At 31.8% G+C, this 26942-nt stretch overlaps 2 protein-coding genes across 4 annotated transcripts; one reads left to right on the forward strand and one right to left on the reverse strand.

The window, feature by feature from the left end:
* On the forward strand, positions 1 to 4219 carry LOC114928473 (N(G),N(G)-dimethylarginine dimethylaminohydrolase 1). Of its 2 annotated transcripts, XM_085479654.1 has the most exons (6): positions 1 to 369; positions 612 to 714; positions 809 to 906; positions 1686 to 1742; positions 2530 to 2625; positions 2809 to 4219. In XM_085479654.1, the coding sequence occupies exons 1-6, from the start codon at positions 112 to 114 to the stop codon at positions 3061 to 3063; spliced, it is 867 nt and encodes a 288-aa protein (XP_085335780.1). In that variant the 5' UTR covers positions 1 to 111; the 3' UTR covers positions 3064 to 4219. The 2 variants fall into 2 exon arrangements, with proteins under 2 accessions (XP_085335780.1, XP_029155530.1); XM_029299697.2 differs by lacking the exon at positions 1686 to 1742.
* On the reverse strand, positions 3540 to 26827 carry Ncc69 (sodium chloride cotransporter 69). 2 transcript variants are annotated; one of them, XM_085479625.1, is made up of 18 exons: positions 26461 to 26827; positions 17880 to 18366; positions 10178 to 10337; positions 10007 to 10102; positions 9014 to 9205; positions 8723 to 8899; positions 8456 to 8595; positions 7889 to 8185; positions 7451 to 7676; positions 7251 to 7372; positions 7015 to 7150; positions 6693 to 6904; positions 6353 to 6594; positions 6060 to 6205; positions 5656 to 5980; positions 5428 to 5582; positions 5239 to 5347; positions 3540 to 5161 (listed from the first exon to the last, which is right to left on the reverse strand). In XM_085479625.1, the coding sequence occupies exons 2-18, from the start codon at positions 18147 to 18149 to the stop codon at positions 5026 to 5028; spliced, it is 3141 nt and encodes a 1046-aa protein (XP_085335751.1). In that variant the 5' UTR covers positions 18150 to 18366; positions 26461 to 26827; the 3' UTR covers positions 3540 to 5025. The 2 variants fall into 2 exon arrangements, with proteins under 2 accessions (XP_085335751.1, XP_029155525.1); XM_029299692.2 differs by having other exon boundaries at positions 26331 to 26827.
* Between the last annotated feature and the right edge of the window lie 115 nt (positions 26828 to 26942).

A 26942-nucleotide genomic window follows, 5' to 3' on the forward strand; every position in this document is an offset into this window, starting at 1 on the left:
GATTGGCGGGCTTGATTGCCGCCGTCATTTCGCGTGAAACGTCAAACTTTGGGCCGTGCGTCGTTTTTCCGCGCGTTTGCTCGTCGCCGAGAATAATATACCTGCACGAGCATGCCGCTGCACCGATATACGCACGCGATCCTGTGCAGAATCCCGTTGTCGCTGCGCACGCGGGGCGAGGTGACACTGGACGAGGCTAGGACGCAGCACCTAGCCTTGGCGCAACTCCTACGCGAGCTCGACATCGACGTCGTCGAGATGCCGCCTGACGAGAACTCGCCGCTCTGCGTCTTCGTCGAAGACATCGCCGTCGTCTGCAACGGCATTGCCCTGATCGCCCGGCCGAGCGAGCCGTCACGTCTCAAAGAGGTATACTTGATTATTCATATCCTCTATTGAGATGCTAATTGGAACTCCGCTGATTGGAGGATTAATAATGTACGCGACTACGAGTGTCGCGAAAATTTCATAAAATATAAATTTAAGGAGTTATAAATGATAATTATGACTGTATATAAAATTGTATTTGGTTGTTGATAATAATAATTAGATAAAGTTGATTTAATTATTGTTTATGCTTATCTAAATAGATAACTATTTTTATCCTTTAGCTTGACACAATTAGAGCTGTTTTGAAGAAAGAATTAGAGATACCACTCATAGAGATAAGTGATAAGAATGCTCGCTTAGATGGAGGAGATGTCCTTTTCACTGGTAAATTCTACATTTTATATTTAAAAAATATATTAATATTTATATCTAACTTGTAAATAATGTAAAATGTTTTTGAAAAAATATCTTATTGCAGGTAGAGAATTTTTTGTTGGACTTTCTCATTTTACAAATGAAGCGGGAGCACGAGCAGTTGCCGCAGCATTTCCAGAATATCCATGTGTACCCATCAAGGTCAGTGTGTATTATTTCATATATCTTACAAATTAATACATATTTACTATTAAATTTCTGTGATATTCTCAGGAACTATTAATATTTTGTTTTATTTATAATTACATAAAACAATCACAAATTGATTAGAATAACATAAAACAATCACAAATTTTTCCCATAATTTACTAAACTGCATGTATCAATATATCATTATCATTAGATTGTCTTGAACAGTCAATGTTAGAGTCATGACATATATTCAGTGTATATATCTCTTTGTGCATAAAAATGGTTACTTTAGATGTGCATAAAAAATTGAAACAAAAGATTTTATCTGTAAATCTTTTATACTTTTTCAGTATTAATTTACAATATTCATCAAATCTACAGTTTACTACTTCATAATATAATTCCTGTCCATTTTTGAAAACATTTACATCTTACATTTTAATTACATATATGTATATGAAGTATTTCATGTGATTATAAACTGTTTCAGACATTGAATCAGTATTAAAATGAAGTATTTATTATCATTATCAACTTTTTTCCTTATTATCTCTCGTAATCAGTACTAGATTTATTCTTGAAGTAGATTCCACTGGGACTGAAACATCCTGTATATATCAACAATATGTAGACGCATGTTTCAATCTATTAGTAATAACAATTTTATGTGTCTATATTCCATGTTTTGTTTATAGAACGTATATAACAATATCTGCCTTTTAGATTTGCTTTGAATTTCGATAGAGAATATCATATTCACTCATCTACTTTTCTAATGTTCATTTAAGGTGGGTGATGGTGGTGAAGAGGTGATAGTGGAGAGTCTTACCTCAGCCCCTCTTCAGGTTTGGGTGCACTAAACTGTGAACTCTCTTAATATTTCATTAATTATAAAAAAGAAAAGTAAAAGAAAGTAAATAATTTCACAAGCTAGAAACGCAAACTTGCACTTATTTTGAAGAATATTCTTTTTGTATATAATTATTTCAGAATTTTATAAATTGCTTTGGAAATAAAACAGGTTACACAGGTTCTAGCTTAGCACTTGAGCTGTGCACTTGAACGATATCGCAAACTTATTCACTCACCTTAGCATGCATACAATTTCATTATATACAATTTAACTTTAAATGAAATATTTAAGGGCATTTTTCATTTTATTTCAATCATTGTATAAATGTCATGTAATGGAGTATAAGTCTAGTGTATGCAATTTTTATATACTTGCATTTTTTTTACACAAAACACTATGCATAATTTGCTAACACATTAAGAATTATATTACAATATAATGTATTAAGAAAATCATATTATATATAAATCACATAATATATAAATATATATTTTATATACATATAAAACAGAATAAGTTTAATAAAAAATGACATAAAAAATGGTATAAAAATTTAAAAAAATTTAATTTATGAAATAATTTGTAGTTATTAGTTTATAAAATTGAATACAATAATGATTTTAAGTTTATTTACAAATGATATTGACAATGATTAAGAATATGTGATATGTGAAATATGATAAAATGATTATACATTGATTATGCAGTGCATTACTTGTTGAATGATTATTTTCCATTATAATTTTTGAGTTAGTAACTTATGGTAATTTTCTATTTAGGTGGCTGAATCCAAACGCTTGAAATCACTGGTTACAATGGCTGGTCCAGATGTTATATGTGTAGGAGCTGGAAAGGAATCTCAAGAAGTTCTCAAGGTAGTCTCTATATATAAAATATAAAATCATTTTGCAAAGGAAAATTGTTCCAAAACTTTAACTTTTAAATTCATGTAACAAATATTTCTACATTCCTATAAATTTGGAACAAAGTTCTTTCTAAATTTAGTGGATTTCAATTTATAAAAAAAATAATTCTTATCTCTCTGATACAAAATGCAGAGAATCGAACGTGAAGCAACGTACAGTTACCAAACATTGACCGTGCCAGAGGATGTAGCTGCCAATGTGCTTTATGTGAATGGTACGCTCATTCATCGATCGGAAGACGAAATTCCGCAATCGAGTAAGGTCTTCGCCGAGAAGGTAGAGTTCCCGACTAGATCACTACGTTTGTCCGAATTGGCAAAGGTTAGTTCCGGATTGTCCTCCTGTTGCTTATTGGTGCGCAGACCGCGACATATTCGTAGCATTTAAACAAAAAGAGAAAAAAAGATTTATTCCGCGATTCCTAATCGCAAGCTATCCGCGAATACGAAACGTAACCAAACCAAATGCTCTCTCCTTATCGAATCTGCGGAGAAATACGATACAATGCATGACATACAACATTCTGATTAGTATTTTTTAAATTAATTTAAAGAGTTATTATCATTTTTAGTATTTCTTACAAGAGAAAGCTTTAGTATTTGAAAAGATTAATATATATATATATATATATATTAATCTTATATTATATACATACACATATATAATTTTTATAATTATATTTTTAGAGAGTAGAAAAATGGTAATATATATATATTCAGATTTTATATAAGTTATATTTTATATCTATACTTTTTGCACAGCTTTCTATACTTGCCATTTATTTACACTTTTTGTTTTTTATATATATAATTTTTATTTCTGACTGCAGCTATAGATCTTTACTATATAATTTTATAAGTTGATTTGTTCTATTAATTATTTATTTCATATAGTTTTTTCTTCTATGGTATTCTAAAAGATATACTATAATACATTTACATCTTATAGTCCTCGATATGAATACAAATATGGCACACACATACCATAATATGGCACAAATCCAATTTTATATATAAAGATGAGGGGTTGGAATATTGATTTCTATTACAGTACAAGATTGAATTGAAATTACTGAGAGATTATTTGTAATATGAAAAAATTTACACAATTAGGAAAGATACATTGTAATTAAATCGTAAATTATCAGTATTCTGACTCCTGCACATCCACAACTAGTCTGAAACGTGTTCACATTAAAACCATTTAAATAAATATATATATCATCTAATAATATAAAAGCATGATAGTTGTTATGGTGGAATTACGTTATATATTAAAGTTACATAATTAAAAGTTTAAGCACAGAAATCGATATATAAAATTTCTGTTTAAAATTTAATACACATTTGAAACATTACATGACATACTTGAATTATTCTTAGATTGCGATATCGTCGTATCGTAATAGTTAAAAAATATGGAATAGAATCTCACATAATTTAACATTATACGTTTACTACGACAAGTTATAGCATTTTGTACAACAATAATGAGATTAGGTAATCTTGTATGTAATACTTTTACAATTTGTGTACGCATTAACTCCGTGTTTAAAAAAAATATTGGTATTTATTTTTTATATTATTTTTCATGATAAAATATAGTGTTTTTATAACATTATATCAAGATTAGAAAATGTTCTAATTTAGTCAGTTATATGGTATTTACAAAAATTTATTATATATAATTCTGTTCTGTATTATATATAAAGATTGTCAAAGACCTATAAGTTTACATATACAGATGTATATAGGAATATATAAAATTTGACAGAAATTATTTGAATTTCTTAATTATATAGATTATAATAAAGTGCAATTTTTTAAAATTACTAATAAATTATCAAATTACAAAAATATTCTCCTTCGTATTTTTTTAAATATATTCCCATATTTAAAAAATTTAATTTAAAATATGACGCAGAAAGGTTGTATGAACAATTTCATGTTACAAATTATATTTATCACTTTTTATCATTTACTTTACGAAGCATAATTCTTTTTTTTTTTTTTTTTTTTTTACAATACGAATTTGTCGAGTTTTTTAGAAGTAGAAAAATATCCTAGTCATTTAAAAAGATGTATGACATAAATATCTTTGAGATTACTTATAATAGGCACATATAGTCTTCAATAGTAATTCACCCATTTTACTCATAAAAGCAATAATAAAATAAAGCATGATATTTGTCATTAGCGTTATATATGTTTATCACTTTCGATTTCTGCAATAATCAAATCAATTTTCTCTGCATATACAGATGATAAAAGTCTTTCTTTTCGCTTTTAATACTGCGGTTGTCAATAACTGCGACAACCGTATTTTTGCATTTAAATCTTTCGTCAACCATTATGAATAAAACGTTAAAACTGACGTGTGATTACCCCGCACTAGTAAGAACGGTGGCATATCGCGTGTAAGCGTCTCTAGCCACGCCATGTAAAGAGGCGCTGACACAGCACCTTTCCTAGGCATTGGAAGAGTCCTATACAAATTCAGCAAAAACATTAATTAAAACCCATTCGCAAGTTATATAACAAAGTATGCGAAGTAAATACTCACATAACGACTAAGTTAGCTTCCATAGAATTTTCAAGTAATAATTCACGCAAACGGAGATGTCTATTAGTTTTTTCTTTCATCGCCATAAGTTCCGAATCTTTAATAACATCTGAAGCGAAAAGATTGTGGTTAGTATATTTATAGAATTCTGTTATTTATAGAATAAACTCATCAAAAAAGACTCAATACCGTCGTCCGAATTCTTCGAATCCGTTGATTCCTGGAAGCCAGCTATTAACGAATCGAAGAATGTCTTTGTACTGGTTTGTGCTGGTTTCGAAATATCCGGTATGACCTTCAGTGCGGAATAATCTATCCGGAATTTCGATAACAGACTCGCCATACTGCGAAAAAAATGAATGTTATTATCGAGAAGACAATTATTTTCCGCTAAAATTATCGCTAGAAAAAACTTACCTTCTTTGCTCATATTCCAATTCAGAGTTTTTATTAGCGAGCGCGAATACCCTTAATTTGCTATTGGACCAATTACGTCTTGTGCTAATAATGTAGGGCAAAAGAAGCGTCAAGCCACCATCATCGTATAGCCACCACACATCAATAGTACCTTTCTTGTGCTTTCGCTGAAATTTGGTCACTACATTAAGTATATTCGTGATTGGCGCTATATTTGATCGATTTTCGCGCTGCTCTTCGGTGGGCGGATTAGGATACTCGTTAATTGCTTTCGAACGTCTCGGCGCAGGACTGCCAGGAATCGATATATCAGATACACTACTAGCTGCAATAATTATCATTGAATTATCATTTTTTAGAGAAAAAGATAAAAATGATTATTAAAAATATGTTATTTTAAAAACCTTGGCTAAGCTGCGAGAAACTTTGATTGCCTGGTATCGATGTAGGCGCGAGTTTCTTTTGTTCTTCGGCATCTCCGACTGTGCTGCAATCTAAACCTTCCTGAAGCCGAAGAAGCGCTACTGCTATATGCATATCTAGAGCTTTGCTGTGAGACACAGAAAAAATACAACGTAATATATACTTTGTTCCTATTAATGGATGAAGGATTAATGAACCAAAAAAGAGATTATCATACACATACAAAATTATTCTGTGAAACTATAAGGCTGTACACGAAAACACAGCGACTTACTGCATAAGATTGAAGTACATATTCAGATTCTCTTGAGGACAGGTGGCCCAGTCTTGTTTATAACCCATTAACAGAATATTAGGCCTCATTTTTCCGAGGCCGGCGGCTTGTAAAAGAGAAGTAGCACCATCTTGGAAGCTTGCGCCGTCCACTAAGGAGTAAAACGCCTTAATTTTGTTAGCTCTGAGCCAGGAAGAACAGTTTTGCAGCATACTATTGCGCGTCTTATACGATATGGGTGGCTTGAAACACACAAACATAAATGTGTTATGATTGATACACATTCTCTCATGTATAATTTAATCGTGGACAACTTAAATAGAAATCAATGAATAGATACCTCGATAATATGGCCACAAATAAATAAACTCTGATGCTTGGCGATATGATGAGCGAAATCGACAAGCGAGGATCTCGTGTTCGGCGCACCGGTGAGAACCAAGAGTTGCGGTCTATAATTTTTCACGTGCTCCTCCACTCGGTCCAATTGTTGCACAGCGGTCAACGCATTATTGTACGTCTGGGCTTGTGTAGTTGAGCCCCAATTTACATCTGTAATATATTTTCGTTGAGAAACACGTACGTCGCAAAACAAAATGCGTTACATAATTTTTTCGCTTTTAACTAACGCTTAAATAAAAATAAATTTCTAGTGGAATTACCAGGCTTTCTGTATGAGACTATTAAATATAGAGCTAAAACTACGCATAACGTTATTAGAGCCGTCCACCATGAGATCAGGAACATCACAGAAACACAAAGAATAGCGCCAGCAAGGCTAAGCCACATGTTGTAATACTAAAAAAAATAACGATTTTTATCAGATAGAAATAACACGAAAAGATACAGCAATAAAAATAAACTAATGTCGCGGATGTACATTTTTATGGTATTATACCTTGAAAGTTGGCCGCCATCCGATCGGCTTAGCAAGGGAAGCGTGAAAGGTACTGAAATTAATGAGAGTATAGGCAGCCAAAAAGAAATTCGAGATGAGTGGTGCAATCGCGTTTAATTCACCTAAAAAAAAAAGATTTACACATATTTTTGAAAGAAACAAATCTTCTAGTTAAATTATACAATTTTTTTATCGCTTACCGATCAAGATAAAAGCGACAGCAATGACAAAAGTGAGCAAATAACCGCGAATCGGCTCTTTGTCTTTGTCACCACTAAACCACTCAATTCCCGGATATAACTTGTCGAGGCAAAGCGCTTGGAATACTTTCGGCGCTGAGACTAGCGATGCTAAGGCACTTGAAATTGTAGCCGCGAAGCAACCGGCATAGATGATAGGACCAAAACCGGAAACTAGTTGAATCACCTGTAAAATACAATGTCGTTCACTTATTTCAATTTTTACATTCGATTTTATTTTTTGATTCATTGTTACAAGTTTTTAAATATCAATTAAATTTAAATATTAATTAATTTTAAATATTAATCTAGCTATTTTAACAAATAACTTTTGATCTAATTAAACTTTTCGGGAATTAATTTTATTCGAATTGCATTATAATTTTTATGCAAATATACCTCGAAGCTATTTTGGCTGCCGTATTCGCATCCTCCGGTGCAGTTAAAAGCAGTTTGATATATCCAAGTGCGATTGGTCTCGATGATAGCTGTACTATTTTTGATTACGGTGCTATTGTCTGCGCCAAATACCGACAGCGTACTCGCAAAAAAATTGTACGTCGTCCTTAAATCATTAATGTCGCCAGATGCATCTCGCATAACGGTAGCCCCGACCATGATCGCCATCATCAGATATGACATTGACGTCAGCACAATCGCTAATAGAGTGCCTTTCGGTATCGCTGATTGCGGATCCTATTGAATGCAAGATAAAATGTTGAAGCTGCGAAACTTGAGTGTCACGTAAGATTCGCTGGTTTCTGCGATTAATCGTGATAAAGAAACACGGCGCGAGTTTCTTCATCGTTCATTTATTTAATGTAAAAATAACTTATATAAAATCTGATATCCTTGAACGATATCCTTGATGCAGATTGATGAATAATCAAATAGACGATAATCACATTGAGAATTGACATTGAATGAATATTTGAATATCTCTCGTATATAAAAGGATTAAGTCACCTTCAAGTCACCGGATATATTCGCACCTGCCAGGATACCTGTTGCCGCTGGGAAGAAAATAGCTAAGACTGAAAAGAAATTATGTTTCACGCCTTCGCTATATCTATAGTCTGGATAAAAATTCTCCTTGAACAGGTCGCCTGCAAATCATAAATATCAAATATTCTCATAATTCTATACTCTCTCTTGTAAATAATTATGATAGTGAGACGTATATAAAAATATCGAGAAAAAGTATGTAGTAAGGAATATTAAAGGGACTATTACCGTTATATCCGATGAACCCTTTAGCTCTCTCTTGTTCGTTCTTGGGACCGATAAAGGTGCCGATCATGAAATCACCGATAGCCAAGAGGAGGATTATTAGCAAGATTACTTGTGCTTTCGCTTCCCATTCCAGGCCGATTATTACGATTATTAGAAGCACAACTATTGTTATGCAACCTGAAAATGTAACACAAATATTATATGTATCGTTCGACATAATTTTAGAGCGTGAATGAAAAAACGATATCATAATTAAATCCTCCATCAAATTTTTAAAGGGTGCTTACAAACCTATGATCCTAATATCTGTGATTGCACAATCAACTATACAAAAGCCTCCGGAACGAAGACAATCCACCAAACTCTCACAAAATCCGACTATGTACATGGCACAGGCGACTGCATTCGCCAAAGAAAATATGAGACCTATAGAACCTCCAAACTCGGGTCCTAATGACCTGGAAATCATGTAATACGTTCCACCTGAAAAGAAACAACGAAATGTGCAAACTTTGATCGATCATGATGGTTGCTGCATCGACACAATAATTTATTAAAATAATTCACATACATATGTGCAAACAATTATGAAAGTATTATATTAGCCCAGAATATATTACATTATCGATCGCATAAAGAAATTGATGAAGGAGAACAATATCGGCCTTAACTATCTTTCATGATTCTTGCATGTTGGAGAACTTATACTCAAGAATCTAATTTTATTAGAACTAGTAATGACATTTTTCGGTATAATAGTTTTTTCGTGCGTAATTATATGAAATAAAATAAAATAAAATTTCTTCATCTTATTGAATGATAAAAAAAAGATATCGCAATAATTAAATTTAATTATTTATTTAATTAAATAAATAATTAATTAAATTTAATTATTGCGATATCTTTTTTTTTTATTATTCAATAAGATGAACAAATTTTATTTTATTTCATATAATTACGCACGAAAAAACTATTATACCGAAAAATGTCATTACTAATTCTAATAAAATTAGATTCTTGAGTATAAGTTCTCCAACATGCAAGAATCATGAAAGATAGTTAAAGCCGATATTGTTCTCCTGCATCAATTTCTTATCAATTTCTTTATGCGATCGATAATGTAATATATTCTGGGTTGTCTCACAATCCATAATTTAATATATATATAATTCTTAAAACATATTTTTCGCGTTAATTTTTGGAGTCAAATTATGAGAACAGCATTTTATTAATTTTTAAATTTTCGATATCCTTGATATTTATATTGTACAATATATTGCATACCTCCTTTAATGAGACCGTTGGTGCTGATTGCTGACATCGACAAGGCTGTGATCGTCGTGACTACTGTCGTCGTGAGAATCAATAAAATACTTTGACCTGGAATGACATCAATGACGTTAAAATCTCAGGAATTTAATTACTCGAAGAATAATTCAACAACGGAATACCCACCCACTCCAGTTTGCGCCACGACCCAGGAGAGTCGTAGGAAGAGCATTACTCCCCAGATGTTGAGGAGACATCGCATAAGCACTCCTTGAATCCATCCAAACTTCACTCCGGGCGTCATGGATTTTACTTGCGGAACAGTTAACGTGTGCGATCCTGGACCCTAAATAAATTTATTTATTTATAGACAGAATAGGAAAAAAAATCCTTCTTCGTAAATAATATGATTGCAATTACTGACATCAGCAAAATACGCAGAAAACAAGATGTTAAAAAATATGAAAATAACAATGTTTCAAATTACAATAAAGAACATATGTATGTTTCACATTCCAACATTGGAATGCAAAAAAATTGAATGGAGGCAATAAAATAATGAAAGAAATCTATACGATCAGAGAATTTGTTCGTCAATAAACATATCCGATTCAGGGGTTTGAAGTTCATAATATCGCAGAGAATGTACGGTGCAATTTCTAATAAAAAATTTAATTGTTTGAAAAAGTCGACCGAAATATACAATTTTATGCCATTTATATATCTCTACGGCTTCTCTGTCAGAAAACTATATTTATAAAATTAATTCATGTACAGTATTATGTAACATACATATCATTCTTCATTCAATTTCAGTTTAACTTCCACTTAAATATATTTCAATTTTCATATTTAAATCTCAATTACATTTTTATTTAATTATCTTTCTTTCAATTTAATTTTATTTTCGTATAATTCTCATTTAAAGCAAATTACATTTACTATGCAGTCTAACACCGTATGTGCAATTAGTTACATTCTCTCGTATTCCGCTGCATCGTCAGCAGCTTACAGAATGTCACACATGTGCACACATGTTTACGAGGACGTGTAACTATGCGAGATTTTAACTTAAGGAGAAAATAAAAAGAAAGAAAGAAAGATTGACGAAGTCTCTTCAGGAAGTCTCTTGAGTCGAGACTTTCTCGAAATGCCGCAATCGAGAATCGACCGTTCCTTCATGCAAATCACGTAATGATTCCGGACGCGGTCTGCTCGTAATTACGCGAGAAATTATGCTGTACCGTCGGAATGTCTTCATCAACCCGATAATCGACAGAGATAATTGACAGAGAGACTTCAAGGTCGGTGCTTTGAACGATTCCGAATGATTTCTCGTAGATGATGAGACGGCGATGTTTAAATCTCATCAAATGCGTCGCGTTTACGCGATTCTCGCTAATCACCAGATTAATATAATTAGATTGAAATTTAGAATCGATTATCGGAGGCATTGAAGGTGATTCTGAAGGTCTTCAAAGGGTCGCCATTTGGTTAATAAAGTCTTAACAATTTACATAATCAAGTCTCATCTCTACGTAACGATGTCGAAGAATTTTTTGCGAATATATATGAATGACAATTATTTGATAAAATAAAAAAATTTTTTAATTTGGAAACGTCCTTGTACGACGAAAAATATGAATTTTTAAGTCTCTATGTTTTCTTGAAAAATATTGTCTTTCGATAATGCTTGAACAATATTGACGCGATGATTAATGATTTCCGGACGGCTTCCTTGAAATATTTACGGAAGTCTTTAAGAGAAATGAATAATCGAATAATTAGATCGAAGCTTTTAAAATATCAAATGCAGTCATGTGGAAATGAATGACGAAAAAAAATTTATGTATCAGAACATGAGTAATTAATAACGAGAGTTAAATGTTAAATCAATTGCTTTCAATTTGATTTTGATTGGATTGCAAATTCTTCTTTATAAGTCTCTGTTAGGCTGATGATTATTTAATCCTGTGATTTTCCATTACATATAATATCGAATATTTTGCTTCATGTGCATATAAATTCTAGTGTACTTGCGAAATCATTCTTGCACAATTTCACAAATACAATCTCGCGATTTTATCTTTGGTGCACCAAATCTTATAATTTTTTGTTATAAATGAATGTAATCAGTTCTTCCTTTTATTTGAGACATCCAAAAAAAGGTTATCTATTACGTAATAAAGCCAAATAATCTATAATATAAAATTTTTTCTATTAAAAAACTGAAAAATTAAACAGATATAAAAGTAGAATCTATGTATCTCTCTACACACAATAAATCATTACGTTATTATATTTTTCCACATATAATTTCTATTATTTGAATTATTTAAAATATAATAATTTAGTTAAAAAAATTTCCTGAAATATTTACGGAAGTCTTTAAGAGAAATGAATAATCGAATAATTAAATCGAAGCTTTTAAAATATCAAATGCAGTCATGTGGAAATGAATGACGATGAAAAGTTCTAATTCCGTATTTTTTTATGGAGTTATACAAAATTAGTTATTCATTTTCAAGATTAATTCGTAGAGAGATTTCGATATACTGAAAAAAAAATTTTTTTTATTCACATTACGCGCAATCAAACTTTACACACATATGCACAAATGCATATTGCACACAAGAAGCGTAAGTGGGTTATGGCAGTATAGTAACATAGGAAAGAACAAAGACCTTCTATATAAATAAATCTCCTTTCACGTATTCTCTCGTGCGTGTTTGTACATATTTTCCACCACACACGAGCAAAAGCAAATAATACACGTGTAACATGCTTAGTCCTTCAGGGACTCGTGATTTATTCGGGGCGCACGTTTTACTGACCCCATTGATACCGCCATATCGTGCAATTGAATCGGTCGTTCGTAAAATCATGTAGGTCATAGAGAATTAATTTCAAAGAAAAGTCTACTAGGAATTGTATTTTTTATCGACGCACGCTAACTTAATTCTTATATATATTTAAATTCTTATTTTAATTCTACATTTGCAGCTGCAATATTTCCTGCATGTGTAACAAAATACTCAAAAGAAGAATGTAATATAATTATTTTTTTATACATAATTTTGTGTGATATGACACATGTGCCCTTTCTTCTATTTTTTAAATTTTTTCGTTGAAAGAAGACCTAGATTTTCTGCACGCTTTTATGAAGGTGTAAGGATTTTATATACGATAATGAAAAAGATTGGAATGAGAGTTTTATCTCCATGTCCTTCGTATGCGATTGGTTCGATTCGGATCAATCGATCGCGATCACGAGTGCGAAACGTAGTCATTGAGATTTTCTGTTATTTGCTCGTTCGCCAACGCGCAATTCCGGAAACTTTATGACGTGTGTCGCGGAATTTGATTAGATATCTTTTTTTGGCGACACGCAAAATCAATATTACATATCGATATCGTTTTAAATAAATTTGATCAAAAATCAATCTCGTGTACAAATAGCGATGAACAATATTCAAACAAAGACAAAACCATTTGCGTATTTCGTTTTTGATGTTAAATGCGAAATATAAATGATCGATATCGGAAGCTGGTCAATGGATAAATGAGAGAAATGATGAAAAATCATAATTTGTACTGAAAGAACTCTTCATTCATTAATTTACGTCAGATTGTTATCGATCTGACTCATGTTTCGCGAAATAAACTCTTTTTCGAATGTGTTAAATTCATCCCATTACTTCTGAAAGCAATCAGTACTTGAGATCATCAATATAGGTAAAGTCTTAACGTGATTAATTAACCTTTTTATTTATATAGAGTTTGCAATCTAAAAAAAGAGAGTCGCTAATTAGAGTCAATTAACAGCATCATCTTGAGCCAAAAGATTACGTCACATGACGATGTCACATGTACGAGAAAAGTCAAGTATCAGCAATTTAGTTACGGTAGAAGTCGCGACGTGTACATTTTGTCTAATTATCACGATATTTGTCGACGTAGCGCGGGATAAATGAACCCGAATTTGATCTCCCAAGAACACGTTGCGTTTCTAGAAAAGAATCGATTTCTCGGAGGGGAATTACGCCTTTTATGTCATATCAACGTGTGTACGAGCTGATGAGATCTTTCTGGGGGTATTTGTCATCACTTCAAACAACAGACTTTAATTGTCCGAGCGCACGTGACGGTCTTCACTTTGACCTAACAGTTATCGTGGCAAGTCGCGTGATTTCATATGCGTATATATATATATATATATATATATATATATATATATATATATATGTATGTATACCGTGTAATCCTTCTCTGAAAAACTTCCTCGCTCGCATTAATGAAGTATGACTAACGGCGCAACATCTGTTGCATAGATAATTCGACTTTACGCGTCGAACGTAAAACTTTCGTGCTTCTTGCATTATGTCGCACGTGTATATCGTGATATGTGCAACTTATCTATTGTTTACGTTGCAATGTATTCAAAATTAAAATTTCCTCGCTATTTTCTAGTTACGTTAATATACGCAATTTTATTCGTGACTTTTATCGTGATATCATTTTTACCGTATATCCTGCTCGAGTATCCTTTAAATATACAATAATTAAAATATAATTAAAAAAAAAATTAAAATATATTTTTTATTAAGAAAAAAATGTTTGATCTTCCATAGAGTTTGAAATATTTTGCAATATGTCAGTTTTGTATATGCTAATATATTCAATATGATCAATTATTTCGTATTGCACGAAACGTCAAGTCATGATTTATTCTATACAGAATGCGCGCGAATGGTCTATACGTGACATTTTTTTAAAATTTGTTTAAATACATATTAATTCTTCGTGACCCGGTATGCAACCATGTCATTCCTTCACGTGTAAGCGGCCACCGCCCTGGTTGTACAATTTTAGCCCCTTTCTCTTTAGCCATGAGAGATCTCCTTTCATACGAGCTATCTAAATTGTCTTATAAAATTTCGATAAAATTGACAGCAAATAATTCCTCATTTTATTTTAAATTGGAGACAATTTTCTCTTACCCTGAAAATCATAGTAATCATCGGAAAATATGGTATTGCAAGAATTTTATAAGAGTTCTAATTAATATTTATCACAATAAAATATATTAATATGTACAATTTTATATCTTATTGTTAGATATTAATATTTTTATTATGATAAATATTAATCAGAGAAACACTTATAAAATTCTTTCAATACCGCATTGTCTCGCGATTTTCATAATTAGAGTAAATTCTAAGAGAAAATTCTCTGTGTAGAAATAATGCAAAATTGCACTCTTGTAAATAAAATGTATTATAATTATTTTACAAAAAAAATAAAATATCTAGATTCTTTAAATTTAAAAATAGTATGTATAATGTGCAGTGCAGCCTAACTATCGCTCGTAGGAAAATATAAATATTTATAAACGTTGAGCAAATTCTCATTATTCTTTGCTAATGTTTGCAAAGAAGAGACTAGTTGCTGAGCAAACAAAAATTTTTATCGAGCAAACAAAAATTATTACTGGACATTGCCGAGTGGAAATGAAATCGAGTATTACCGAAAAATTCGACGAGTTCCTATCTAAAGTATCAAGGACATTCTTTTCACGCCTAGAAAACGCTTTTATGGCGACTTTGACCGATTCGCGAGTGAAAAGAAGTACACGCTTTGAAAAGTAATGAATCGAATGATGAATCGTGAGTGCGCATTATTTGATTTATGATACTTGAAAATATACAGTTCGCATATGGTCGCAGTTAGACATTTAAAAGGAACCAACTCGTTTAGAATAAAAATGATTCGTAGAAAAAATTTACATAATTTTAATATCCAGAAATATTAATATGTGAATCATTAACAAAAACCAAAAATTTTAATAAACCATAAAATCACTGCATATATAAAAATACTATGAAAACAATATAAAGTGTAATAACGATTGACAAAAAAATTTATACGTAATTAATATCAAAATAGATTTGAATTTTATTATCATTGTGCAACGCTGCAATTAGTGCAACATCGGTGTATTTGTACTGTCTCATCTAGTATCTAATATCTAGTACCTAGCTCTTTAAAAATACAAAGTACGCGAAATTAATCATTGCAAATATTTAACACCACATTGCACCAGTGTTACGCCGTTTGATAACGGTACCACATTATGTCGTAAAGTTGCGTCGTCGTGAACGGATTGTCACGTAAAGCAATAAAGATTCCCAGTGGTACCGTATTTACGCACGGCATCGCGTTTTCACCTACTTTGTGAACGAAGAGATAGTAAACCGAAATGTTTTTCGTCACGAGTTTAATCACGAGGTCGACGTCACCGCGAGACGAAATGGCGTAAATCCTTGGCGCCAAGCTGTAGCATTTAACCGCGGGTTAATTGCACAATTAATAATCTCTGTATAATCGCGCAATGATTTACAAGTCGTTCGCGAGAGCGTAATTAATACCGCATGTCACGATTAAGTTGGAAAAAGAAGAGACACGCACATACTGTGCTATCATTATATTTTTTACGTTATATGACGCTATGATAACTTAAAAAAAAAACATACATATGTATATCCACAATTTATGAAAAAAAATTTCTGATATAATTTTAATCACGATCATAAATAAAGAAACATTTTATTTTACTCGGAGAAATTATTCGAGCAATTAAGAAATTTAAAAAATGAAAAATATATATTTATTTTATATTTAATCTTTATTTCTTTTAAATTTAAATAATTCTACGCAGTAAAGCTTCGGATTAAATTTTTCAGAAAGAAATCACATGAAACGAATTGTGTGAAAAAAATTCATTGTTGTGCTACTGATATTGCTACACTTTTCTGAATCATATTTTTAGAACACATGTGTAATCCAGAAACTTTCGGAACATGTACTAGATTACAGCCCGCACATATACGGGACCGGTTAATTTTAGATACTAATTCTACCAAAGAAAGATAGAGAGAGAAAGAGAAGGAGACCACAGACAGATAACGAATGAAAAATTCGTAAAACGGGTGAATGTCAGCAATATGCAGTGTGTCTGCCATGCAAGAATGCGTGTCATGTAGTATCATCGAAGATACATCCGCTGTACATTGATAAATTCACATTTATCTGATACCCCTATATATGTATATTTGTTTTTTACAATATACGTTTTTCTACGGTTATTTATGGTTTTCTTATATATATTATCTACTTCTTGTTTCGTAATCGCGAATGATCCTTCCGAGAAATTCATTATGCAATTCAATACTATGCAATTCGACATTCACATCTCTATTGATATGGTGAATTTTATTTTTCTAATATTCATATAAAAAAAATATCGAAAATATTTTATATTTTTTATATGAATTAATTAACGAATAAGATGCGGTACATTGTCCGGATTTTCTTCGCGATATGTCATTCTTTATCATTACAGAGTTTGAGCTATCACTTTGTTATAATGTAATGACATGAAATATTAACATTTCGTGTATATATATGTATAAGCTTCATTATGCTCGGATCATCGCAAAAATGTTTATCAGAGAATTGCAAGATATAAATAAAATTCTCCGATATCGTAATCATTTTATGTTGTGGCGTCTTGTATATGACATTCGCAAATCTTCTTCGTGCATATAAAACTGCATATAGCTCTTTCCCCAAATTCAGAGATAATTATAAGTTTAGTTTTAAATTTCCACAAATGTAGAATTATTTGGATAAAAAAATGAGAAATGACATTTATGATTTATGAAAAAAAATATCGTGTTAATTTTGATTTCAAATTTTATATTATACCAAAGAGGTATCTTTAGTACCACTTTCGTCAAGTGGTTGAAACATATATGTTATTACCATGATGGAAAGCTGTTTAACTCGCAGACGATATTGCCTTCAAGAGAAATCATTAAAGCCTTACCTTGTTGAGAAGAGTGGGATTGTGCAACTCGTCCAACGAAGGTCTGTGAGCCGCCTGGATGCTCATGATGTTCCTGTAATTGTCTAGTCTGGGCAAGGCCTCCCTGGTCATGTGCCTGAGGGATTTCTTGGTTTCTTGCTCGCCAAGGAGACTGGCCCGACCTTCGAGACTGTCGACCCGGTTCACGTGAAATCTGGTTCTCCTCACAGGATTTAGCTCCATCGATTCCGAGTCGGTGTCCCCACCGTTTATCCCATTTTCGTGTGCCATTTTTCTGTTAATTTTTTCTCTCTGTGCTCTTGTCAACTTCTTCCTTTCCTTTTGTGGTTCCCGATGTAGTTAAAAAACACACTCTGCAACTCGACGACTCGAATGATCGCGCGTACAATGGCCGATCAAACAGCAATCTAATTTCTCTCTGCGGTTTCCTCTTCGGGAATTTATTGATTCGTCAAGGCGGTTGTCCGATAACGCCGGTTGCGGTCACCTGTCGACAATCGTTATCCAATGTTACATTTCTTTTTTTTTCTTTTTCTTTTTTTTTAGAAAAATCTGAATATTTTTAAATTTAACTAAATAATCTATAAAAATATTTAAAATACATTTTATTTTACTATAAAAATGTATCGTATATACAGTGTCACTTTAGCATTTTAATTTAAGCATTTTTATGTTACATAAAATATATTCTAAATTATTGTTTTTATGTGTATTCTTATCATTTTGAAATTATATTATTTTATTAATGTATTTTAAATATTAATGAAATATTATTTTATTATATTTTATAATATTCTATCTATATTGATTATAAAATAGCATATAGTTGTGCAAATGAGCAATGCTCATATAGAGTTTGTTGCAAATTAATATTTATATACTTATAATATTCGAATTCTTATTTGCTTCCATACGTGATTACGACGATTAAAAATTAAAAATAGAATATTAAACCGCATCTGCTAAAGATTAGAGCAGACAGTTTATTTAATTTGATGTGATGCTTGATTAGACTTAATATGCTTTGTGAATTCGTGGAATGTTTATGTCTTTATTATTTATATCTATTTATATTTGCGATTAAAATATCTCAAAATGGAAAATAATAAAAACATGCAAATTTCGACGCGATAATGAACTAAATAATGAACACTAAATTGCTGATTTTAACTAGACATGGTCCCATTAATAAAAGCAACATTATTAATAGGAATTAAATTATTAATATATTTAATGAAAATTGATATTTGCATTAATCCTGAGATTAATGGCTCAGAGGGTTCAAGGTAAAAAGCCATAAAGCTGAGACCTCTTGATTGACCTTGTCTACTTCATGATAATTAAGTAACAAGTACGTGTGGGTGTGCCAATTATAAAATTACTCTTGCCACTTAACATCGTAAAATCTACACAATTATCTCCAGTCCCGGGTGGGTTAATGTACGAGTTTATCTAATTGCCGAAGAAACCGCGCCTTTTGACGCACTATTTTTTTCCGTATCTGTGACACGTCACTTCGTATTCCCACGTGGAAATACACGTGTGATAGGGATTTGCGGCCCCAACAGGCGGACTTTTATCGAATCATTGTTTCTGAAGTGTGTTTACGAAGTCAATAATTTGTCGTCCTTACGACAAAAGGATCTACGGTCTATGCACTCTCTGCATAAACACACGATGCATAATTCTGAATAATAAAAGTTAGTTTGAGCGAATCCTGATAGATCTTCATTCTTGGCGATATAATTATGAAAAATAAAAAATAAAATAAAAATATAGATAATATTAAATGCACAATTATATGTAATTAAAAGTATAAATCTCTCTGTATTTGTAAGAATTTTATAAATCAGAAAGTAATAGAAATTAACATTTTCATGTTTAAATTAAATCCGATAAATAAGTACAATATTAATGATTAATAACTAAATACATATTTAATTATTATATTTATGAAGCATATCTTTATTCATAACACTTATATATATATATATATATATATTGTACAACAAATAAATTGTGTCACTATTTTTAATAACTTTTATATACAGAGAGAATTTTCTCTTAGAATTTACCCTGAAAATCATGAGACAATATAATATTGGAAGAATTTTATAAGAGTTTCTCTGATTAATATTTACCACAATAAAAAATATTAATATGTACATAGTAAAATTAATCGAACATTTTATATCTTATTGTGATAGATATTAATATTTTTATTGTGGTAAATATTAATCAGAGAAACTCTTATAAAATTCTTCTAATACCATATTGTCCAACAATTACCGCATGATTTTCAAGATAAATTCTAAGAAAAATTATCTCTGTATATCTTTATATAAAAAAGATGTATTATATTCATAATTTCTTATCATTTGCTATAAATTTCACTAAAAATTTTCACCAAATCGATTGAAGATACCGCAATTGATACATAATATATAAACGATGATATATTATGTGTATCAATCAGCAAGTATGTCTAATTAATTCGACAAACTGTCTGTGTGACATCTCACTTTAAATCGCATATATTTCAAAAAACTGATGTCAATGTAATCTCTTTCGTCATGATAATCGCACAATTATTCGCGTCGCGTTAGCCGTGAATGCTGATATGTTAATTAACAGCTAAGCAAACGGTACGATCTCTAGAACATATACGCACGCGAGATCGAAGTGTTTGCCTTCGATGGCGCCTCTTTTATTGACGGCCGCCACAAGCGAATGCAAAATATTGCTGGGAGAGGCTTTTTTAAGACCATCGCGGCGCCCGTAAGACGCAGACGAGATAAATCGTTGACAGTTAGGCAATTTATTCGATGTATTGCATCGGAGTAATTGCGATGCACCGATGCGTGCAAACATGGAAGATTTCGATCGGGGCGAAAAAAATCCGAACACGCTAGAACTTATATCTAATTTATATCTATTATCTGATCAATACGAAAATATTAAAAATTTTAATTAATAATAATTATTAAAAAATATTAATTAATTTCATGACTGAAAGTATTTATAAACTCCACAGCGATATCCATTAAATGAATTTGTTTTCTCTATTAAAGAATTTCTAAGAAATAAATTTTCTCTTTTCGAAAAATAAATTCTATTACGGATATTGATGCGGAAAATTACTGAAAAAATAAAATACCCCAATCTTTTTATGATATTGAGTATATATTTCAAAATATACGCGCGGAGAGAATATACCCTGAAAATCATTGCAATCGTGAAATAGTATACGTATATGGTATTGGAAAAATTTTATAAGAGTTTCTCTCTGATTAATTTACCACAATACAAAATATTATTATCTACCACAATAAAATATAAAATATGTTCGATTAATTTTACTATATGTGCATACTAAAATTTATTAAATGTACATATTAATATTTTGTATTGTGGTAAATATTAATCAGAGAAACTTTTATAACATTTTTCCAATATCATATTGTTCCATGATTTTCAGAATAAATTCTAAAAAAAATGTGTCTGTGTAGAATTCGTAATTAATTTATTTTAGTTTTTATGAGACAGATCCAAAATAAACATAATGTGAAAAAAATTACATCTTGTAACAGATTTCAGAAACAATCATCCGAAAAAAATTGTCAAATTAAAAAAAAAATCTCGCGAAACGATTTGACGAAATCATATAGCAGCGTATTCTCACAATCGCGAACAATCATCACCAATAAAATATGTCGTCTTAATATCCGAATACATTATGAATTGCATCCGTAATTTTCAAATAGCGACGTTTCAAATAGCTTCGTTGTCTTAGAATTGGTAATGCGCGAAGAATATCTAATGTCCTCAGATTTCTGAGTAATGAATTAATCAGGGAGATGTTCAGCGTAATATAAAGCTTCAGTGCAATATTACAGGTAATTTGGTAATATCCTGAGAAAGATCGAGTCACGAATGAACATATTATGTCGTTAATTTTTATAAGAGAATTTAATTAACTAATAACATATAATTATGTTGCTTCTGATATTATTTCATTAATTTAAATTTTACTACACTTTTTTAATCGAAAAATATTATTTAGTAATATACGTTGATGGTCGATTTCTATCCCGTAGATATGCGAAGGGTTTAAATGCACGAATCCGCTGAAGAGTAGTTTAAACCGGTTTACATTCGGATTCAAATTCATACTTAATTGATGGGTATCTTTATTAAATCCGTTTGGAATCACGCGCTCTTATTCTGAATTGGCCATCGCACCCGATTCGAATTTGAATAAACCAGTTTGAGGCGAGCTCGAACTGGTAGCGAACGCATATTATTCAATGTTAAACCATATAAAATATATCCGCTTCTCCGAAATAACCGGATTTTTAAGTCAATATTATCAGAGCCTAAATCGTAAAAAGCAACTCTCAAAAGTTTACACAATTTTATAAAATAAAGCGCATTAATTTGCAATCTACAATTCGATAATTTTATCTCAATCACAATAACATTCAAACAATTTATACGAATTCCTAGTACATCTTGCGATGAAACTGTTCTCTTTCTATATGCATATCTTTCTCGAGAAAGATGATAAAGTGACGAACACTAATCTATTCTTAGCCGCGATCTGCAAATAAAATAATCATTTGTGGTGCAATTAAAATTATAAACTTTCGTGCGAATGCGACCTTTTGATAACAAACAGTTACTGGTGCTCTGAATGCACGTCCGTTTGCGGAAGTACTTATTGCGATCAGCGAACCGTTGCAAGCATCATCCGCGAGGCTTGGCTATCGCCAAAATCTGGGCGAGACATTTTTATTGACTAATTTTTATTTATTTATTTTATTTATTTTTATTTTAATTGTCTATTATATGATCTGCCATAAAATACGTTCGACAATATTGCGATTTATTAATAACGTTGCAAGACCTTGAAATTTAAGACGAGACGCAGAATACTTTAACACTATATAAAAATTATTTACATTATAAAAGTTGCAAAATAATTTGACGGAAGAAAATAATGTAATTTTTTAAAATTTCGAGTATAAACATTATTTTTTTATTATAATTTAATATATGATCGAGTCACTAAATCGAGCAATGCGAAATCGAAAATCAACATGCGGTTCTAATATTAACGATAAGAGAGGAATTTTAGTCGGTAAAGTATAATCGGCTTTTGGAGATTAGAAAGACTCGGAGGAAATATTAAGATTATTTTCTGAAAGAAAAGAGAAAGAAAAAAGTATATGAACGTTCAGGGAACTCGTCGGAATCATCCGTTCTATTCGCGGTCACTTTTTGCGCTTCCTTCCTCCGCATCATTTCCTGCGAAATAAGGATCGCGCTTTTCTAAATCATTTGATCGCGAAATTCATATTAGCGATGGCTCTAAACGCCAATCGAATCCTCGTCGTGAAATATCCATATAAAATATACATATGTTCCAAATAAAATTTGGAAAAATTCTAATAATTAAAAAATCCTTTCATAATTGAAATTAACTTGGTACACACGTAAATCATATATTTTTATTAAAAAGTTGTAAATGTAAAATTTATCTTTCCTCTGATTCTTCAATCTTAAATTTATCCTAACATAAGAGTAAAAAAAAGTGTTACGACGAATCTTATATTAATATTAAAACCATGACTAACCGATTAGTAATAACGCGTCGTATATTTTCATAAAAAAATATAATGAAGGAAATTTACATCGAATATATGAATACGTGGAAGGTGTTAATAAAACGTTGTAAAGAAACATAACTTTGCCAGAGGTAGGTGTAACTTAGAGAAGCCGTTTTTGTTAGTTTTAAACGCGTTGTTCCGAGGATAGGCATATGTACGAACATGAAAAATGACCTGTCGTGAAAAATGAAATATAACGACTCATCGATCCGAGTTTGTTCTTTCAACAATATAGGCGCAGGTACCTCGGATGTTGCTTCTACAATAAAAGATCGATTCTATTCTACAGGTAGTGATTTTACGATTTTCTCACATCGTTTTAAAAATTTTTTTCAGAAAAGAAGGCTGAATTTTATTTCGAGAAACGATTTACAAACTTTCGCTCTCCTCCAGATTTGGCCTCTCGAAGGTCGCATTCGAAGTGATTTTCTTTATACTTTTTTCTTCAATTTTTATTTTGTCCTGAAGACAATAAAATACAAAGAATAAAATTTACGAAGTATAGTTTCGGGGAACGAAAACGGTAGATCTCTTCTCTGTAACATCTCTCAAAATAATCTTCGAGAAATCAGAGAGATTATCGTTCCTCGAAATTGCTGAAACTGCATGCTTGAAAAGAGAGAATTAGCATGTCGACTGCGTCAAGTATTTTGTTTCATATATTATCTCGCAACATCTTACATTCTATATTCTTTTACATCTCTCAATTTATTTTAAATAAAAATTAATGACAAATAAAATGAGATACACAGTGCAAAAAAAACCCTCCTGGTGCAGAGGCAGGAAAAAATTGATATCTTTCTTAAAATCGTGCAGTATAAAAAATTGAAAGGCTAAGCAAGACGTAAAAAGGGACGAAGAATCACTGTGCTAAATCGCGGAATAGAGGATGCAGAAAGTGAGACGAATGAACCTTTAAAAACTGTCGGCGCGCTTAGCAACGTCGACCGATCGCGAACGGTGCCGCGGCCTTTATTGCGAATGTGCACATTTCCATGCAGGGCCGGTGCAAGGCTAAATCCCGAGCTGTTTCTTCTTTTTGCTCCAGACAATGCGCGAGTAATAATTTAAAAAATAATATATGTATCCGAGAGAGAGAGAGAGAGTTCGATACAAGGTACTTCCTCGTATCGAGAGAATATTAATTATAGCATCGTTTTAGAGGTTCATTCGTCTCACTTTCTGCAGCTTCTATTTCGTGAGGCAATTTAGCACAGATTTCTCACACATCTCTTTCTTTCATGTTTTATTTGACACGATTTAAAAAAAAAATGTTTTCTTTCGACGAGGAGAGCCTTTTTGCATTGCATGCATATTTCATCTTACGTCATTAATTTTTTTAAGAATAAATTGAGATGTAAAAAAGTATAGAATATATGTTGCAATTAAATAAAAAAGGATGGGAAAATTGTGTGCAGGTAGAGATCTTTTTATCTTTACGAATTCTGGATTCTGCGATAAGATAATCCTAGTCGTTTGAAAGGCAAATTATCTATATTATAAATTATTTAAGAGAAAAAAACATTTTTTTGTGCAAAATATAGAGCGGAGAAGTACGAGGTACAAAAATACACAATATATATGTTCCGATTTAAATATTAAATAAAAAAAGGATGGAAAAATGTGTGTGTGCAGGCAGTAATTTTTTTTATCTTTACGAAAAAATTCTGAATTGTGCACATAGAGAGAATTTTCTCTTATTGTTAGTATTTATCCTGAAAATCATGATAATCATGAGACAATAGTACTGGAAGAATTTTATAAGAGTTTCTCTGATTAATATTTATCATAATAAAAAATATTAATATCTATACCGCAATAAGATATAAAAAAATGTTCGATTAATTTTATTATATGTGCATACAAATATTATTTATTGTAGTAAATATTTAATGAAACTCTTATAAAATTCTTCTAATATCATATTATCCCACGATTTACTATAATTTTTTTATTTTTACGAATTCTGGATTCTACTAGAAATTCTAAGAGAAAATTCTTTCTATGTGACATCACAAACTAATCCTATATTATAATCCTATATTATAATTTATTTGAAAGAAAAATAAAAAATTCAATTTTTATATAAAATATAGAGTGGAGAATCACGAGAAACTTGTCGTGTGTGAAATACCTAATTCTTATTTAAAATAAATTGAGGAGAGATCTAGAAAATATAAGTAATGCAACGAATTCTGACATCTAACAAGATAATTCTATATCATAATTTGAGAGAAAAATCAATAAAATTTTTTTGATATAAAATGTAGAGAGTGAAGAATCACGAGAATCTCGTCGCGTGTAAAATGTCTAATTTTTATTTAGAATAAATTAAGATGTTAAAAAAACGTAATATAACGAATTCTGGATTCTGACAAGATAATCCTGTATCATAATTTATTCGAAAAAAAAAAAATGAAATTTTTTTTTATATAAAATGTAGAGAATGGAGAATCACGAGACACGCTCGTCGTGTGTGAAAGACCTCCGTAGATGTTTTTGAACCCGACCCTGCTTCCGCGCGTTCGCTCTCGCACGCGACCGGCTCGTTTGGTCGCAGACAGCGCGCGCCCGCCTCGGCGAAGTCGGGGGGACCGCATTCTCAGAGCCGCGTGTCCTACGCTAAACGCGGAGACCGGTCGTTCCCGTCGTCGTCCACGACCCTTGACGTTAATCGAGCGTAAACTTCGCGAAGAGATAGAAAAATGAAAAAAAAAATCTGTCGCTTTGTTTACGAAATAAAATTCAAAGGTCGAACATTTTCGGGGGCAGAAAAACTCACGCTTTTTGCTCGTCCACCTTCTTCGTTCGTTGAACTCGCGTCCTGCGAGCGCGCAGGATATCCAAACGAGATTACAGTCTTGATTTTTCCATAACCTCTCGCACCAAGAATAGATGTATCTGTCTCTTACCGATGCCGCTGTTGTCCCGTTTTGCGCTTTATCCTGGCAACGAGCTTTTTGAAAGGGCTGATCATCGCGCTGATAGATCCTTTTTTTCGCGATAATTCTCCTGTCCTCCAGCTGGTAAGAGACACGTGTGCGTCGAATGTATAAGTTATGTCAAACGTTGTGAGCACGTGCTACACGTGTCGTGCACTACGACTGCGGGATGCAACAGCACGTTTCGGAACGATACATCCAAACCACACGAAATCCCGATTCCTACTGACGGACCATTCGACCGTAGCACCACAAATCCCCTTTACGCGTCTCTCGCGTGCGCTCGAAGCGTTGGCGCGCGTGGACCGGCAAACCGGCATACGCACACCAACACGACGCAGTATTGTGCCGCGTGCACGTCGCACCCTCTGCAATCGAATCGCAAAAACCTTTCTTCCTTTTTTTAAATTCAAAAATGGCGCGCCAGACAGAAGATTGAAAAAAAGGGTAAA

Source organism: Nylanderia fulva, unplaced genomic scaffold, assembly GCF_048542155.1.
Source record: "Nylanderia fulva isolate GAGA-0341 unplaced genomic scaffold, ASM4854215v1 Scaffold1, whole genome shotgun sequence".
Classification (NCBI taxonomy): Eukaryota; Metazoa; Arthropoda; class Insecta; order Hymenoptera; family Formicidae; genus Nylanderia; species Nylanderia fulva.